This window comes from Tilletiaria anomala (assembly GCF_000711695.1).
Source record: "Tilletiaria anomala UBC 951 chromosome Unknown K437scaffold_22, whole genome shotgun sequence".
Classification (NCBI taxonomy): Eukaryota; Fungi; Basidiomycota; class Exobasidiomycetes; order Georgefischeriales; family Tilletiariaceae; genus Tilletiaria; species Tilletiaria anomala.
In genome coordinates this window covers 28,730-43,627 of record NW_013547000.1, presented here as the reverse complement: position 1 = coordinate 43,627, position 14,898 = coordinate 28,730, and the positions used below count along the sequence as shown (strand labels likewise).

The window sequence follows — 14,898 nt, the reverse complement described above, 5'->3', positions numbered from 1 at the left end:
GCAGCATCGAAATCAGCGGCCGATGAGCTACGCTGGTCCGCCCTCCTCGCATTCATCGCACTCCATTACGACCGGCTCCGGATTCGAGAGTGGACAAGGCTCGCGCCTGAGCGAACTTTTCCTCGGTGGCGGCAGCAGCGGTGCAGCAGGTGCGGGAGGCGTAGGTGGTGGCGGCAGCACCTACCTCGACCTTGGCGAACCAATGGGCGGGGGCGCCGGCAGGGGCTCGCGGCACGCTTCCCCTTCGAACACAGGCGGCGCATCCTCCATGATCACCGGCTTGAGCCGCAATAGCTCGGTGGCGCGAGAGGCATCCGGTGAGCTGCCTCTGCACAACCAGTACTCCGCCACGTCCCCTCGTAGTTCCGGGCTTGGGGGGCTGAGTGGCATGGAAACGCTTCCGTTTGCGCACTCGTCTGGCAGGGGCGGTGCTACTGGTAGTGGTAGTGGAACTGGAGGTGTGAGTGGGCTGTCTTCGCATGGATATTCCGGTCTACCTTTCTCTTCGTCCGGCAGCGCAGCGGCAGGGTGGCCACATACCGCCTCGGCGTCTGCGTCTGGGCAAAGCGGAGGTGCAAGTGTAAGTGGCGGTGCAGGGGGGCATCACGCCTCCTCGGACGCAGCACATGCGCGCGCCGTCGCGGGGCCACCGCCACCTCGACGACCGCGGGAGCTGGAAGGCTTCCGACGCGTGCGCGAGCTGAGCGATCTGCGTCCAGACGTCGAGAAGGCCTCGATCGGCAAGGGCCGGCGCGCAGATCCAGCGGGCGAGTTCGTCAGTCCACTTAAGGCGCTGACGGCGTACCTGCACCACACGTACCACCTCGTCAACCCGTCGTTCTTCTACGAGCTCTCGTTCAACCCGCGCAGGGTGCTTACGTCGCCACCCAAGCCAATGCATAACGACGGGCACGATAATGCGGAGAGCGACTACATCCTGTACGTCAACGACTGGCTCGGCACTGAGGAGGGAAACAAGTACCTTATCCTCGACACGCTCGGAAAAGGCACGTTCGGGCAGGTCGTCAAGTGCCAGAACATGCGCACGCATGAGATCGTCGCGGTCAAGGTCATCAAGAATAAGCCAGAATACTTTCAGCAGAGCTGGATGGAGGTCACCATCCTCGAGATGGTGCGTTCCTTTCTTTCGGCCAGCTGCACAGCTGCTTGCAATGTGTAAGGGAGTGAAGAAACACAATAGCTGATGACTTTCTGTGCCTCTCCCTTTAACACAGCTCAACAACAACTGGGACCCTAAGGACGAGCATCACATCCTCCGGCTACACGACACGTTCATCCACGCCAAGCACCTTTGCCTGGTGTTTGAGCTGCTGTCGTCGAATCTGTACGAGCTGATCAAGCAGAACTCCTTTCGCGGCCTCTCCACGAGCCTCGTTCGCGTCTTTACCGCCCAGCTCCTTGATGCGCTTTCCATCCTGCACGACGCACGCATCATCCACTGCGACCTCAAACCAGAGAACATCCTGCTCAAAACGTGAGCCATGCGTTTCTTTTGGGACGTGACATCGAACTGACTTCGAATCTTGACTTGCGTGCAGCCTCCAAACGCCCAGCATCAAGTTGGTCGACTTTGGATCGGCGTGTCACGAGAAGCAAACAGTCTACTCGTACATCCAGTCGCGCTTCTATCGCTCACCCGAGGTCCTGCTAGGCCTGCCCTACAATGCCGCAATCGACATGTGGTCCCTGGGATGCATCGCCGCCGAACTCTTCCTCGGCCTCCCGATCTTCCCTGGCACATCCGAGTTCAACCAGATCACGCGGATAGTGGAGATGCTAGGGTGCGTCTACCTTTGGCGGCGTGCATTGTGCACACTGCATGAGAGCCGCGCCTGAGCTGACAGTCTTTTCGGTACGCGTGCAAACAGAAACCCGCCAAGGTACATGCTAGATGCGGGCAAGCAGACGCCCGAGTTCTTCAACATCTACTCGGATGAGTTTGGGCGCAAGTGTTACCGCGTCAAATCTCTCGATCAATGGATCCGCGAACACCCTAACCAGCATGAGCCGGAGCAACCGAGCAAGAAATACTTTCAGGCGACCACCCTTCCTGATATCATCAGAACATACCCCGGATCGCGGAAAGCGGGCAAACACCCGGATCCGGCCAAAGGTGCGTTCCCCGCCTGCTATTAGATACAGGCATACGCATTCATCCGCATCTTCTGCTGACTCTCTCTCCACATACATGCTTTCAGAGGCAGCGAATCGCACCTCCTTCATCGACTTTGTCTCTGGCCTGCTTAACATGGACCCTCTCGAGCGCTGGACGCCACAACAAGCCAAGCTGCATCCTTTCATCACGGGGGACAAGTTCACCAAACCGTTCGTCCCGCCAGCCATGGCACCGCGAGCGGGCACGGGAATCCGCAGCGGCAGCAGCCAGATCCCCTCGTCACCGAATGCGAATGCATCGTCCTCACACCTCTCGTCCGGCAACTTCGCCCAGCAGGTTGTAGCGCGCGCATCGGGCCGGGCGGCGTACCAGGACCCAGGGCCATATAACCAGCAAACCGCGCAGCAACATGCGTACCAGCAAACCGCGTCCGCGCGGCAGTCGGGCAACTTACCGCAAGACCCGGATAACTACGTGGCGGATGCAGCCTCTGCCGCGGCTGCCTCCGCTGCGTTTGCAGCGCAAGATGCACACGCTCAGGCGCAAGCACAAGCACACGCGCAAGCTCAGGCGCGGGCGCACGCTCATGCACAGGCTCAAGCGCAAGCCCAAGCTCAATCCCATGCGATACGAGTGCAACAGCTGGCGCAGCAAGCGGCGGCCAGCAACCATTATGCTGGCTCTACAACTATGGGGTCACCAAATGCGGGCAGCTATGTACGCCAACGCTCGGACACCATGGGACACATGGACCCCAATGCGATATCTGCGGCTGCAGTTGCCGCTGCTGCTGCAGGTGGACAGCGGACTTCGATGACGCCCGTGACGAAGCGGGAAGACTGGTCGACGCACACCAATGGCATTCCCACTGGCCTTACACCAGGCATGCTGATTGCGAACAACAACACCAGCAACAGTAAAGGCTACGACCCAGGATGGCCAACGCAACCTCCATCTGCGAGGTCCCCCTCGCACTATACTTCAGCGGCCCGCTTACCATATACGATGCACTCGTCCGGCGCCGGCAACCCCACAGCAGGTGGCTCAAGCGGCTTCTCCGTCGTCGTCGATGGCCATGATCGACGAATACGCTCTTCCAGCAGTGGACACGACGGTAGCAACGTGGGCGGAACAGGCGGTGTACCAGGCGGCATAACCTCGCTTGACTCTGCGGCCGATGCGAGCGTCGCGCCGCCGCTGAATACCTACCAGGTCGGTTTGCGTTACGCGCAGCAGCCGCATTCTGCTGGCAGCGGCGGTGGGGGCATTGGTCTGTACAACAGTCCTGACATAGGGGGCGTGGCGGGCAGCTATGACGCGTACGATGCGAATCACGCGCTCATGCAAGGTCTCAAAGCGCAGCAGCAGCAACAGCAACAGCAACAGCAGCAGCAACAGCATCAACAGCAGCGACTTCACCACTCGCAACAGCACACCGGCCCACCAGCCTGCATCGGCTCATCGGAAGATCAGTACGCGGCTATGGAGAGGCGGCAGAGCACCGGCGGAGGTCATTTGCCGACGTATCATGCGCATCAAGGGCGGTACTAAGCGGTGAAAAGCTATTCATCTTATGCCCCTGTTCGCTTGGAAGCAGCCTTAGCAGGCGCGTGATGTAGATGCGAGACATTGTAACAGTAGAAATGCAAAGCAAGTGAGTTCTTATTGCATCCAGTCGTCATCACGCCCGAGTTCACTCTCGATGTGGCGCCTTAGGTCTCGCTTGGCGGCTTGTTTTCAGTTGCTTATTTGCTTCGACGCTTATACAGACGCTTCATTTACGGCATTGATGCTCCTGCACAAGTGCTGTGATAAATGATGAAATGCTTCTTCAAGAGACGGCACCCTCTCGCGCGAGCTTGATGTTCTCATTCAATCTTGGACTCCATCGGCTTGTGTGACTGTTCCTTGATCTTCTCCACGTTGGTCGGGTGCGTGATGGTGTCGATGGCATAGTACAGCGCAAAAGCGGCAGTGCCGAGCCCGAAGCCGGGGAGGAAGGAGCGGAAGAGGAAGCGGTTGGAGAAGACAGGGTGCTTGCGCCAGGCTTCAGAGCGCGCCCATGGGTCACGGTAAAGCTGTGACATGATGATTTGGTTGGAGGAGGGCTGGTAACCGGATAGCCAGATCAAATTTTTAAGGGAGGATCGGGTCACGAAAGGGTTGGGCAAGCAGCCATTGGGAAAGGAGGGTGGGGTGCGTTCAGAAACGGTGTCAGTTATAGTGCAAGCGCGCAGCAGAATTCCTGGCAAAGAGACCCACCTTGGGTTCGAGCGTTCTCCTTCCAAATCAGCAAGTTCTCATGTTCTGCCAGCCCCGCCGTTGCGTCAAGTCGACGTTGAGGAGAGGCTTTGATGAGCTGCCAAAGCTGGAGGATGGTCGTATCAAGGTCGTCTCCCAAGGTGCAGCGATAGCGTCGGTTTTTACACACTCCTCGAACGTCAAAAGCCACTTGTAAATCTGTGCTGCTTCCGCCGCACTCGATTCGGGTGACTTGTGCCGCATTCACGGAAACTTGATAAAATTCTGAGCGGATATTACATTCCATGTAAACATCCAGCTCACTTGTCCCTCATCCTAATCCAGTAGCCTCCTTCCAGCCGATCACAACGACCTCTCCAAGCATTGCCGTCGTCCTAGAAGTACTATACAGTAGCAAATTGTGCTTCTCTTGTCTCAACGCGCCCGGCCTTGCAAGCTAATTTGCGGGACACGCCACTTAAGCCGGGCCAACCTGTCGCATGAACTCTCCGAGAGACGCATACATCTGTCGCGAAAAAAAAACAGCTCACACGTCATATTAATCAAAGCTTTTGACAGGCGCTCGTGACGCGCCGAATCCTCCATCTTTGGCGGCCCTCGTCTGTAACAACGCATCGCAAGGTCGCCTACACCCACACCGTTTGCGGTCTGGAGGTGTTCCTGTATAGCAAACCGCTTTTCAGGTGTCGATATTGTTGCCTTTGCATGCTTCAGGCGCCTTCGCTGAAGAGACCATCAGATCCTGCAAGGTATAGATCTAAATGCACTTAGCTGTGCCAGTGTCGCCCAAACCAGAGTGCCTGCAGTAACGATTTTTGACGCCCAGTTCACACGATGGCGGCCGGTATTCGGAAGAAGGTCATCCATGAGGACGACAGCGAAGATGAGATGCCGCTGGTGCGTTATTTTTACTGAGCTCCGAAGGGCGATATGAAATGACTGACCCCCGTGTGTGGCAAACACTGCAGGGTAAGCGCATCAAAAGCGAGGACAGTCCTCTAACCGGCGAGAGCATGGAAACAGACGATGACGGCGAAGCACTGCTGACTGCAATCACACGCAAGGCGGTTGCCAACGGCTCCTACACGAATGGACACGGCGCGAAAAGCGAGAATAACTCCGACTTGAGCGAGGATGAAGAGCCGCTTGTCCACCAAGCGTCCAGCAGCATGGCAATTGTTACCAAGACCGAGGACCAAAATGAGGAGGGCGACGATGAGGAAGACAGTGAGGAAGAGGGCGATGACGAAGACGAGGACGGAGAAGTTGGGAAGAAGGTAAAGGCAAAGAAGCCAACCTACACCCCTGGCCGCGGCGCGAAGAAGTGGGAAACGCTTTACCACAACGGGCCTTGCTTCCCGCCTGAGTACGAGCCGCTCCCGTCGCACATCAAGCTCGTATACGATGGGACTCCTGTTGCACTCCCGCCGGAGAGCGAAGAGGCGGCCATGTTCTACGCAGTCAAGCTCGAGACGCAGCACGCGCGCAACCCTATCTTCAACAATAACTTCTTTAGCGACTTCAAGAAACTTCTTGCCAACTACCCTCCGATGGACATGAGCGCGCCGAAGCTCGAGAAATTCGAGAAGCTCGACTTCAGGCCGATGTACGAATACTGGAAAAGCTTGAAAGACGCGGAAGCAGAACGCAAGAAAGCTTTAGCGCCGAGTGCGCGCAAGAAGGAAGTGGAGGAGAGGAAGAAGGCGGAGGCAGAAATGAAGACGTGCATTGTCGATGGCATCGAGCAGAAGGTAGGGAACGTGATGGTCGAGCCGCCGGCGCTCTTCCTCGGCCGTGGCGAACACCCAAAGACGGGCCGTATTAAGACTCGGGTCATGCCGGAGCAGATCACGATCAACCACACACTCAATGATCCAAATCACCCGCCCCCTCCACCGCCCAAGGGGCATAAGTGGAAGGCTGTTGTCGAAGACAAGAACACCACGTGGCTCGCATTTTGGCAGGAGAACATTAATGCTCAACACAAGTACATGTTCCTCGACCCCACCAGCAACTTCAAGACAAACGCTGACCGAGAAAAGTACGAGAAAGCTCGGCGATTGGACAAGACAGTAGCCAAACTGAGGAAGAATTACACTAATGCTCTCAGCTCGAAGTCGCGTAAGGAGCGACAAGTCGCCACAGTCATCTGGCTCATCGATGTCTACTCTTTGCGTGTCGGTAATGAGAAGAAGGAAGACGAGGCGGACACATACGGCGCTTGCTCCCTCCTCTCGGAGCACTGCACGTTGATCGAGCCAAACATCGTCAAGCTGAGTTTCCTCGGTAAGGACAGCATGAAGTTTGAAGACGAACTCATCTGTCCCGAGCAGGTCTTTAAGAACTTCAAGATGTTCGGCCGCAGTCACGCCAAGGACAAGAAGTCGGGAAAGATCCAACTTAAGAAGGGCACAGAGCCGATCTTTGAGGTTGTCGACCCGTCCGACATCAACAGATGGCTGCAGTCTCGCGATAATGGCGGCATGCAAGGTCTGTCGGCTAAGGTGTTCCGTACCTACAACGCATCGACGACGTTCCAAGCTCTGCTCAACAAGACCGAGGAGTGGTTATCGAGCCGCATAACGGCTGACGAGCGCGCGCTGACGCCTGCTAACTTGCGATTAGCATACAATGAAGCGAATAGGCAGGTGGCCATCTTGTGCAACCATCAGAAGACTGTCAATGCCGTCGTACACGAGAAGAGCATGCAGCGGACCGAAGAGAAGATTTTTGCGCTTCGCTACGAGCGGTTCAAAGAGCTGCAAAAGCTGAAAAACGCTGGGAAGCCGGCCGACTTGAAAAAACAATACCCGGCAAAGGAGCATGACTGGGCAAAACACTGGAAGACTATCTTGGAGGACGTCGACCTGGACCCTGAGGAGATCAAAGCGCACGAGGAAAAGATGATCTCGGACAAAAAGGCGCGCATCCAGAGCAGTTTTGAGCGCGCGATGAAGGAGCAAGAGTACCTCGAGGGTTTAAAAAAAGCCAAGAAGGACGAAGGAGTAGACAAGAAAGCAAAGGGCAAGAAGAAGGCGAAAAATGAAGATGACAAGGAAGAAGTGGTAAACAAGAGCCTCAAGAGCAAAGAGCAGGTGCGAGACGAGCTCAAGGCGCTCGATGAGCGCTTGAAGGAGCTGGAGAAAGAGCGCAAGTCAGGCCGGTCGCTTGCGGAGAACGTCAACGTTGCCAGCTGCGCCAAGAAGATTCTCGGCAAGGTCGAAGCGATCAAGAAGCAGGAGGCAGAGCGCATCAATAAAGAGAACACCAAAGAGGTCGCGTTGGGGACGTCTAAGCTGAACTACATTGACCCACGAATCACGGTGGCGTGGCTGAAGAAGTGGGACCAGCGGTTAATCGATTTGGCCGGTGCTCCTAAGAAGAAGAGCGGCAGCAAGACGAAGAAGGAGGATCCGGATGCCAGTTCGGATAAGAAGTCCAAAGCTAAGGCCAAGAAAGAGGTGAAGGACGAGAAGCCTGATCAGCGCAAGAACCAGGCAGTCGGCAGCGAGAAGATGGAGCTTGGTCTGCAGATCATGTCGATCGGTCAATTCTTCCCGATGACGATGCAGAAAAAGTTCAAATGGGCTGCTACCGGTGATGACGACGACAAGGACCTTTCGCCTGACTGGGTGTGTTTTATGTCTTTCGCATATGCACAGTCCATGGTCTGACCTTGCGCTAACGCCCCCTTCCTCTCGCTTTCCCGCAGGTCTTTGTTGAGAATTCAGAATCCAAAATGCGCTCGATGAACAGCGCACAGAAAAAGCAGATCGAGGAGGGTGCGCCGGACGAGGCTGACAAACCCAAGTCGATCTTGGTCAAGAAGAAGGCAACTGCCAAGGCCAGCACGAACGCGGATTTCGACAGCGACGACGAGCCTCTCGGCGAAAAGGCTTCCGCAGTTCCTTCTACGAGCACGAAGCCAAATGGCGCCGATGACTCGGACCTTAGCGAGGATGATGCCCCACCGAACAAAGCGAGCGGCAAAGGAAACAGCAAGAAGCGCTCGGAGCCCCACGACGACGAAGAGGAGCCACTACAACACTCTGCGGTGAAGAAGCACAAAAGCAATTGAAGTAGACGGTCGTCGATTCCCATTACAAGCAAGCAAAGAGCACAGCTCGAATCCTAATTCACATCTTACTATCATCACAGCCGAACATCGGCGGGTATTTCCGTCCGACCCTATCTGAACCTCACCTGTAGCGATAGAGTGTATTTGAAGGAATGTTGAAAGCAACCTCTCATTCATTCAACTCCGTCTCCCGCGAACGAGCCTTCATTGGCGTTCCCGAGCTGGCCAGTGCACCCACGAACCGTGTTAACGTAGCCCTTTCAGCTGCTTTCAATCGACCATGCTACCACCTCTGGTTCGTCATAAGAATCCTCGCGGTAGACAAGCTCCGTTACGCTTGTCATCACGCGTGCGACAGCCTTGCAGAGCATGAACACCTCAAAGTTATCGCAAACCTCTTACCCTTCCATCGGTAGCTGCGTATGTGTCAGCGAGTGTTCGATCGAAACTCGGCACCATGGTACAAATGTGTTTCATAGGGATCGGATTTGAGGCACAAGCTGGGCGCAAGCGACGAGGTCCTTTTCCACTGGTGTAAGTTTGTCGGAAACAATGATCGTGAACGATTATAACGGCATCCGAGGACAAGGCTACAAAAGCGCTGTGTTGACATCCATACTCACAGAGCAGATTCGGAAGTTTCTCGGCTTCCTCACTCGTGGGAGTCGTGACGATGGCCATGACTCCCATTTTTGCCTCGCTTGAGGTGCTCATTTTCTGACGGGAAGACATGATAGGGCGCGATGGCACTCGAGATAAGGCATCGTTCTGAATATGGCTCTGCTAGCTGTAACATGTGATCGCTTGCTGGTTGCGACACTTTCTCGCTCCTTTGCATACAATAGACTCCGGCGACGATATAGGAGTCGCAGCCCTCGCTAGACTCGGGCTAGCATATCTCACGGCCGACCATAAGTGTCTGGTGGCGAATATGATACGCAGCCTGTACGATGTAATGGAGCCAGTGTGAATCTCAATGCTGTTAGGTAGATGAATCTGGAATGGAGCGGAGGCAGGTGAGGCGTGATTCGGAACGCTCTCCAAACTGCCTATCACCGTAACAATCCAATTGGCCGCTGATGGTGTTTTGTTGATCCCAAGTCGTTTTCCCATCAAATCAACTCAACAAGACACAACATTGCGCAGACCACATCCGCTTCAACTGTGCAATACCTTCCGTTTACGAGACGCTGCTCGCCGCCACGGCGGGCTGTGCTTTGCGTGGACCAAGATGGCGACGTCTGCATCAATCTACAACCAGCAGCGTACGAACCGTCAGGTTCTCAAGCGGCACCGCAAGGATCCTCCCAGTCTAGTGATGCATCTCAACAATGGGCACTTTCGCTTCGAACGTCAGGTAGGATGGAGAGCCTGGTCAAGAAAATTTCTTTGACACCGAAGCTGATCAAAACTTGATCCTTTTGTATCAGTCCGGTATCTTTACTTTTGACAGCCCAGCGCGAGCATTTCTAGATTGCATACGGCAGCAAAGGGTGCCCGTTGACCTCCTCGATATTCTCGTCCAGTCTAACGTCGCTTTCTACGAAGGTCAGCAACGAGCACTCCTCCTCGTCCTCTCACGAGACCAATCTGATACCCGTTCCCCCATTCGCAGGGTGCCTCATCATCGAAGTGCATGACCACAGACCTCCAAGTCTGGGCAGCAGCTCTAGCGACCCTCTCCCATCTAGTACCTTACAGCGACTTTCTTTGGGAACGGCCTCTTCGTCATTGCTAGACCGATCACGGCACCCGCTGTATGGGAACAGCTCTGCAAGACGCCGTGCACAGGCGGAAGCTCGAGGTTCGTCTATCAGCACCGGCCCCGAAATTTATCGTGTCGTCTTGCATGCAACCGGGGAGACCGTATGGCAAGACATCAAAGACCTCGATGCCGAATTGGGCCCTGGCGGCGTACCGGTATGGACCGATGAAGAAGCTCTACGCGTCGAGGCCAAGGTGCTGGTGAGCATGCTCTGTTCAAAGCATTTGCATCGGTTTGAACCTGATTGAAAAACAACCGTATTCTGGTAGGCACTCACCTCTCCGCCATTATGCTTGACGCCGGATCCTCATGCAAGCAAAATTGCAAACATCATGCTGGCAGCAACTGCTCCGTCAATAGCATATAATCCGCCAGCTCACTTGACTCCGCCCTTTTACCGTGATCGAGATTCTCGCGGCGTCAAACGTGGGTTGATGAACAGCGTCGAAGCTGAGGAGCAGGCATTCAAGCGCCGTCGTAGAGACTTAATTATGCGGCTCATGGAGAAAGGGACGGCCGGACAATCAGAGATCACACGTCCTCTGCCTGGTGTCATCAGCTCGGCTGGCATCGCAGCATCCGCAATTGCGGCCCAGCGTGCAAATGGCGAAGACGGCAATGTGCCAGGATTAACCGCAACTGCAAGCAGTATCTTCGCACCCACTTTTTCTCGCCTTGGATTCATCGAGCACTTTAGAGAGGCGAAGGCTGCAAACGATAAAGCTGGAGTACCCAGGCCCGGTGGTATCGGTTTCGGAGGCGCAAATGTCGGTATTGCAGGAGGCGCCGGAGGCGCGGGGTCCGTCGTTGCTCCGAACAACAGCACAGCACGGTCTACATCAACTGCAGCTGCTAATGACAGCACCACCAGCGTTGCTGTTACCGCTGCTGATGCCAGTAGCAAACCCGCTGCGAAAGGAAAGAAAACGACCAAGAAGAAATCGTCGCAACCGCAACAGCAGCAAGACACTGACGCTTCCACAACAGCTGGCTCGCCGCTAGCGGAAGAGCCTGCATCTGCAGCGAAGCCAAAGAAGATGAGCAAGAAAGCCAAGGCAGCAGAAGAGAAGGCTGCTAAAGTTGCTGCCGAGAACGCTGCCGCAGAGAAAGCCGAGAAAGAGCGAAAGGAAGCAGAGCAGGCGAGCAAGGCCAAAAGCAAGAAGAAGTGCTCCGTCAAGAAGAAAGGGGCCGCAAAAACAGCTACCGCTTCGTCTCCTGCCGATACAAGCCTCGGTGGTGCGGACGAGGTGCCCGCGACGCCTGTTTCAGAAGCCGCATCGCTCGCACCAGCTGACAGCGCGACAAAAGGTAAGAAAAAGTCAGCCGTCAAGAAGGTGCCTGCAAAAGGTTCAGCGGGGAGGAACAATGCGCAGCATATGCTGGCCGAATCACCATCACAGATAAAGGCTCAAGTTCAGGGGAAGCAGCAGCAAGTACAACAATCCCAATTGGCACCATTGCCGCAACAGATGCAGCAGGTCTTACAAGGACTTCCTCTCCAGATGCAAATGCAGCCGCATCAACTGCAGATGCAGCTACAACAGGCAGCACAGGCGCAAGCGCAGGCGGCTCAAATGCAAGCTGCCGCACCGGACATGAGTGCGCTAGGTATGAATATGCTTGGCATCATGCCTGGCATGGGAGCCAGGATGAACAACGTCCCTGTTGGGGCTGCCGGACCTGCACCTATGGGCAGTATGCCGATGCAACAGCAGTTGCCATTCCTGGCCGCACAACAGCAAATGCAGGCGCAACAAGCTGTGGGCATGAAGCCTCCGCTGGGCCAAGGCGGACTGCAGCAGTTGAATGCACAGCACGCCGGTATGCCGCAGGGGCTAGTGCCCATTGGCATGGGTTCGACGAATGGAATAACGGCTGGCCAGATGCAGAATGCCCTGCAGATGACAATGCAGCGACCGGCTGGACAACAGCGCCCTCAGCAAATGCAAATGGATCCAAACTTGGCGGCTCAGTATGGTCAGCTCATGGCGCAATTAGCTTGGAATCAGCAGCAACAACAGCATCATCAGCAGCAGCGGCCGCAGTAGTATATACCCATGTACGGCATCTGATTGCGAGTCATGATTGATGCAACGATTGAAGCCGTTATACAAAATGGCTTGCATGCTTCTGCGAGCGTCAATCGCACCCTTTCAACGTCGCACCCTTCCGGGGTTGGAACGCACAATGGTCTCTTCGATCACTTCGTTCACGAGAATGTATCGCGCACGCTCCTTCAGATCAGATTGAGCTGTACGCGGACGCGAGCATGAAACTGTAGTCGACCTTGCTGAAGGCGCATCAGGAGTAGCGCCAGCTACTATTAAGCGCTTTTCGGCGGCAAGCATGCTCTGTTCTCGTCTGTGCTCGTCCACAGCAACATATGCAGCCATGGTGACGGAAGGCCCTGCAATGATGGTGATCAACGCTACCACAGCACTTTCGAACGCGAGATTGAAAAGTAAGCTGCTTCTCTGCTCTTCTCCCGCCCCTCTCGCAGAACGCGCACTACGCGACTTGTCCATGTTTCTGCTCATATCGATCATGATCCACGCGGCGCTGCTGATCCCGATGCACACGTTGTCGAAGCTAATGCTGCTCTGCGCTGGATGCGAAAAGAAGGTACGTTGGAATAACGCGCCGCAAAGCATCCGGATACCCGGCCTGGCGCTTTGGAGGCCGGTGACATGCTGCAAAGATATTTTTAGCACGCCGTAGGCTGCGTAAGTGTTCGCGATGCGCATAATGGCCGCTGCGAGTGCCAGAAGCGCGTACACAGCGCTAGGCTGCGCGAGCATCGACAGCGCCAAGAGATGCCGGGTGGGCATGACATGCTCGATGTAGATTCTCAATTTGCTTCGTAGCCGAGCAAGTAGACCCCCGGCAAAGGTTGGATAGAGGGAGAGGAGGAGTGGAAAGAGGTGCATGATGAGGATGCGGGGCAGAGTGGATGGCACGAACCAGACGGCGCGCACGGCGAATACGAGCACAGGCGCGATGACGAGCACGTCTAGTGTGCGACCGATGCTCGGAGGCGTGATGGCGCGCGTCTGTTTCCAGATGCGCCGGGTCGTGTTAGTGGTACCGATTGTGTCACTTCTGCTGCTCCGACCTGTGGCGCTCATCGTATTGTCAATCTGCTCGCATTCCACTTCGGTGGTTTCGGTGTACAGACGCAAGACTTCGTCTGTGTTCGTGCTGATGGCTCGCACGAGCTCCATGTCGTCTTCTTTCGCGGAGACGGAGGAGCATGAGATGCTTATTCTACCTGACTCTGGTGGCGCAAGCACAAGGGCAAGGTGGAAGAGGTTCTGCGCGAAAGAGATGGCAACGACTTGGCCCAGAAGCATGAACGCCCAGACAGAAGGAATGGACGAGCGACCCCCTGTTGTATCGAGTCCAGTCAAGTTAGCACCAGCACAAAAAAGTCAAGGAAGAGCGGGTTCTAACCTCTTTGCCTGAGGAAAAGAGCCCAGACGCCGACAGTGAAAATGCAGACCTCTGCGCTCCACCACCAATTCAGCTCGTTGCCAACAACCAGCAGCCATGCTTCTTTGAACAAGCTTGTCTCGCGTAGCCAGACATGCATGCGTTCGAGCGTGGTCTGCGATAGATGTACCGCATGGGTGATGTGCGTCGATAGCGTCGACGATGGCGAAAGCGTTGCGCCTGCTCTCGCATCTGCAGCATGACGCACGGGCGGGAGAAGCTGTGCGAGTTTCGCCTTATGCAAAAAGGTCTGGTAGGACCAAAGCAGGTAGCGGATCATGTGGTACCACGTTGTGCCTAGGCTCAGCACCGCTAGACCGAGCCAGAGGAGGACCTCTCCGCTACGCTCGAATGCGATTTCGCGTATCTGTGCGCTTGTGCGCTTGTCGTGGAGGGCATCAATTGCAGCGGAGGAGGACGATTCGGAGAGTGCGCTACGCTCGCTGCCATAGAGCTTCAGCTTGCGAAACAGATGGCTGGGTTTTCGCAAGATGGAATGCCAAGCGATCTTGAAGCAGAGGGCAAAAATGAGGGAAAAGTATAGCCATAGGATGGCGAGGTACAGACTTGACCACGCGGTGACGAGGACCGAGAGAGGAGCGGTGTACGGACGGGACATGAGCGATGCGGTCAGCTGCGCGGAGTACGCTGCGCCCGGCGAGCCTACTACGTGTTTATTATGGTGGCCGGTGGCGCCGAAAAATGCGCTGCTGTGATTGCTCTTGGTAGAGGTGTGGCCATGTTGTTGGTCATCTGGACGCAGTCGCCGCTGCCAGGCTCGTCGTCCCTGCTGGGTTCCGCCTTGCTTATCCGCGGTCCTGGCTCCGAAGCTGCGAGTGCTGGCAGCGTCGGGCACGGGGTCGTTAGACTCGGTCAGCGAGTAAAGATAGTCGAGGTTGAACTGGTCTGCCATGTTGCAATACCCATTGCACCCGATTGCGGACTCCCAGGCGTGGCCTGAAACGGGTGGATGAAGTGGCGAAGTTCAGCTGCGATGAGCTTGTCACCCCGTTTTGATGTATGTGGTATGTGACATCGCCACCAATGGCATCGATTATGCATGATGATTATGTAATGCGGGTGCCGCATGACGTCGACGGTGAGTTCTCGATCAATATCTCATCGTGTGCGCGTCCACAAAATACTACGCAAGTTCACATATGAGCT

General features: G+C 55.6%; 6 protein-coding genes across 6 annotated transcripts; 3 read left to right on the top strand and 3 right to left on the bottom strand.

The window, feature by feature from the left end:
- Positions 1 to 388: 388 nt before the first annotated feature.
- K437DRAFT_222292 (kinase-like protein) lies at positions 389 to 2,353 on the top strand (the record flags this gene model as incomplete). The annotated part of the gene is made up of 5 exons (XM_013388830.1): positions 389 to 1,132; positions 1,236 to 1,495; positions 1,560 to 1,802; positions 1,890 to 2,134; positions 2,226 to 2,353. Coding segments are annotated over 5 exons (1,620 nt in total), but the record flags the coding sequence as incomplete, so codon positions are not given.
- Positions 2,354 to 3,945: 1,592 nt separating this feature from the next.
- On the bottom strand, positions 3,946 to 4,458 carry K437DRAFT_255325 (uncharacterized protein). Its single transcript, XM_013388829.1, has one exon. It carries the CDS (start codon positions 4,222 to 4,224, stop codon positions 4,006 to 4,008), a length of 219 nt encoding a protein of 72 aa, XP_013244283.1. The 5' UTR covers positions 4,225 to 4,458; the 3' UTR covers positions 3,946 to 4,005.
- Positions 4,459 to 5,568: 1,110 nt separating this feature from the next.
- On the top strand, positions 5,569 to 8,477 carry K437DRAFT_222391 (uncharacterized protein; the record flags this gene model as incomplete). The annotated part of the gene is made up of 2 exons (XM_013388828.1): positions 5,569 to 8,031; positions 8,112 to 8,477. The coding sequence occupies 2 exons, from the start codon at positions 5,569 to 5,571 to the stop codon at positions 8,475 to 8,477; spliced, it is 2,829 nt and encodes a 942-aa protein (XP_013244282.1).
- A 463-nt stretch (positions 8,478 to 8,940) lies between these two features.
- Positions 8,941 to 9,456, bottom strand: K437DRAFT_255322 (uncharacterized protein). The gene is made up of 2 exons (XM_013388827.1): positions 9,101 to 9,456; positions 8,941 to 9,006 (listed from the first exon to the last, which is right to left on the bottom strand). Exons 1-2 carry the CDS (start codon positions 9,207 to 9,209, stop codon positions 8,951 to 8,953), a joined length of 165 nt encoding a protein of 54 aa, XP_013244281.1. The 5' UTR covers positions 9,210 to 9,456; the 3' UTR covers positions 8,941 to 8,950.
- A 148-nt stretch (positions 9,457 to 9,604) lies between these two features.
- Positions 9,605 to 12,118, top strand: K437DRAFT_78653 (uncharacterized protein). Its single transcript, XM_013388826.1, has 5 exons — positions 9,605 to 9,834; positions 9,908 to 10,025; positions 10,093 to 10,442; positions 10,512 to 11,671; positions 11,745 to 12,118. Exons 1-5 carry the CDS (start codon positions 9,709 to 9,711, stop codon positions 11,839 to 11,841), a joined length of 1,851 nt encoding a protein of 616 aa, XP_013244280.1. The 5' UTR covers positions 9,605 to 9,708; the 3' UTR covers positions 11,842 to 12,118.
- A 179-nt stretch (positions 12,119 to 12,297) lies between these two features.
- Positions 12,298 to 14,689, bottom strand: K437DRAFT_255320 (uncharacterized protein). The gene is made up of 2 exons (XM_013388825.1): positions 13,693 to 14,689; positions 12,298 to 13,627 (listed from the first exon to the last, which is right to left on the bottom strand). Exons 1-2 carry the CDS (start codon positions 14,642 to 14,644, stop codon positions 12,396 to 12,398), a joined length of 2,184 nt encoding a protein of 727 aa, XP_013244279.1. The 5' UTR covers positions 14,645 to 14,689; the 3' UTR covers positions 12,298 to 12,395.
- Between the last annotated feature and the right edge of the window lie 209 nt (positions 14,690 to 14,898).

Coding starts and splice junctions, on each gene's coding strand:
- K437DRAFT_255325 (XM_013388829.1), bottom strand. CDS start 4,224: ATGTCACAGCTTTACCGTGACCCATGGGCGCGCTCTGAAGCCTGGCGC.
- K437DRAFT_78653 (XM_013388826.1), top strand. CDS start 9,709: ATGGCGACGTCTGCATCAATCTACAACCAGCAGCGTACGAACCGTCAG. Junction 9,835..9,907: donor ACTTTCGCTTCGAACGTCAG/GTAGGATGGAGA, acceptor CTTTTGTATCAG/TCCGGTATCTTTACTTTTGA. Junction 11,672..11,744: donor CAAGTTCAGGGGAAGCAGCA/GCAAGTACAACA, acceptor CTTCCTCTCCAG/ATGCAAATGCAGCCGCATCA.
- K437DRAFT_255320 (XM_013388825.1), bottom strand. CDS start 14,644: ATGGCAGACCAGTTCAACCTCGACTATCTTTACTCGCTGACCGAGTCT. Junction 13,628..13,692: donor TCTTTTCCTCAGGCAAAGAG/GTTAGAACCCGC, acceptor TCGATACAACAG/GGGGTCGCTCGTCCATTCCT.
- K437DRAFT_255322 (XM_013388827.1), bottom strand. CDS start 9,209: ATGTCTTCCCGTCAGAAAATGAGCACCTCAAGCGAGGCAAAAATGGGA. Junction 9,007..9,100: donor GAAACTTCCGAATCTGCTCT/GTGAGTATGGAT, acceptor AACTTACACCAG/TGGAAAAGGACCTCGTCGCT.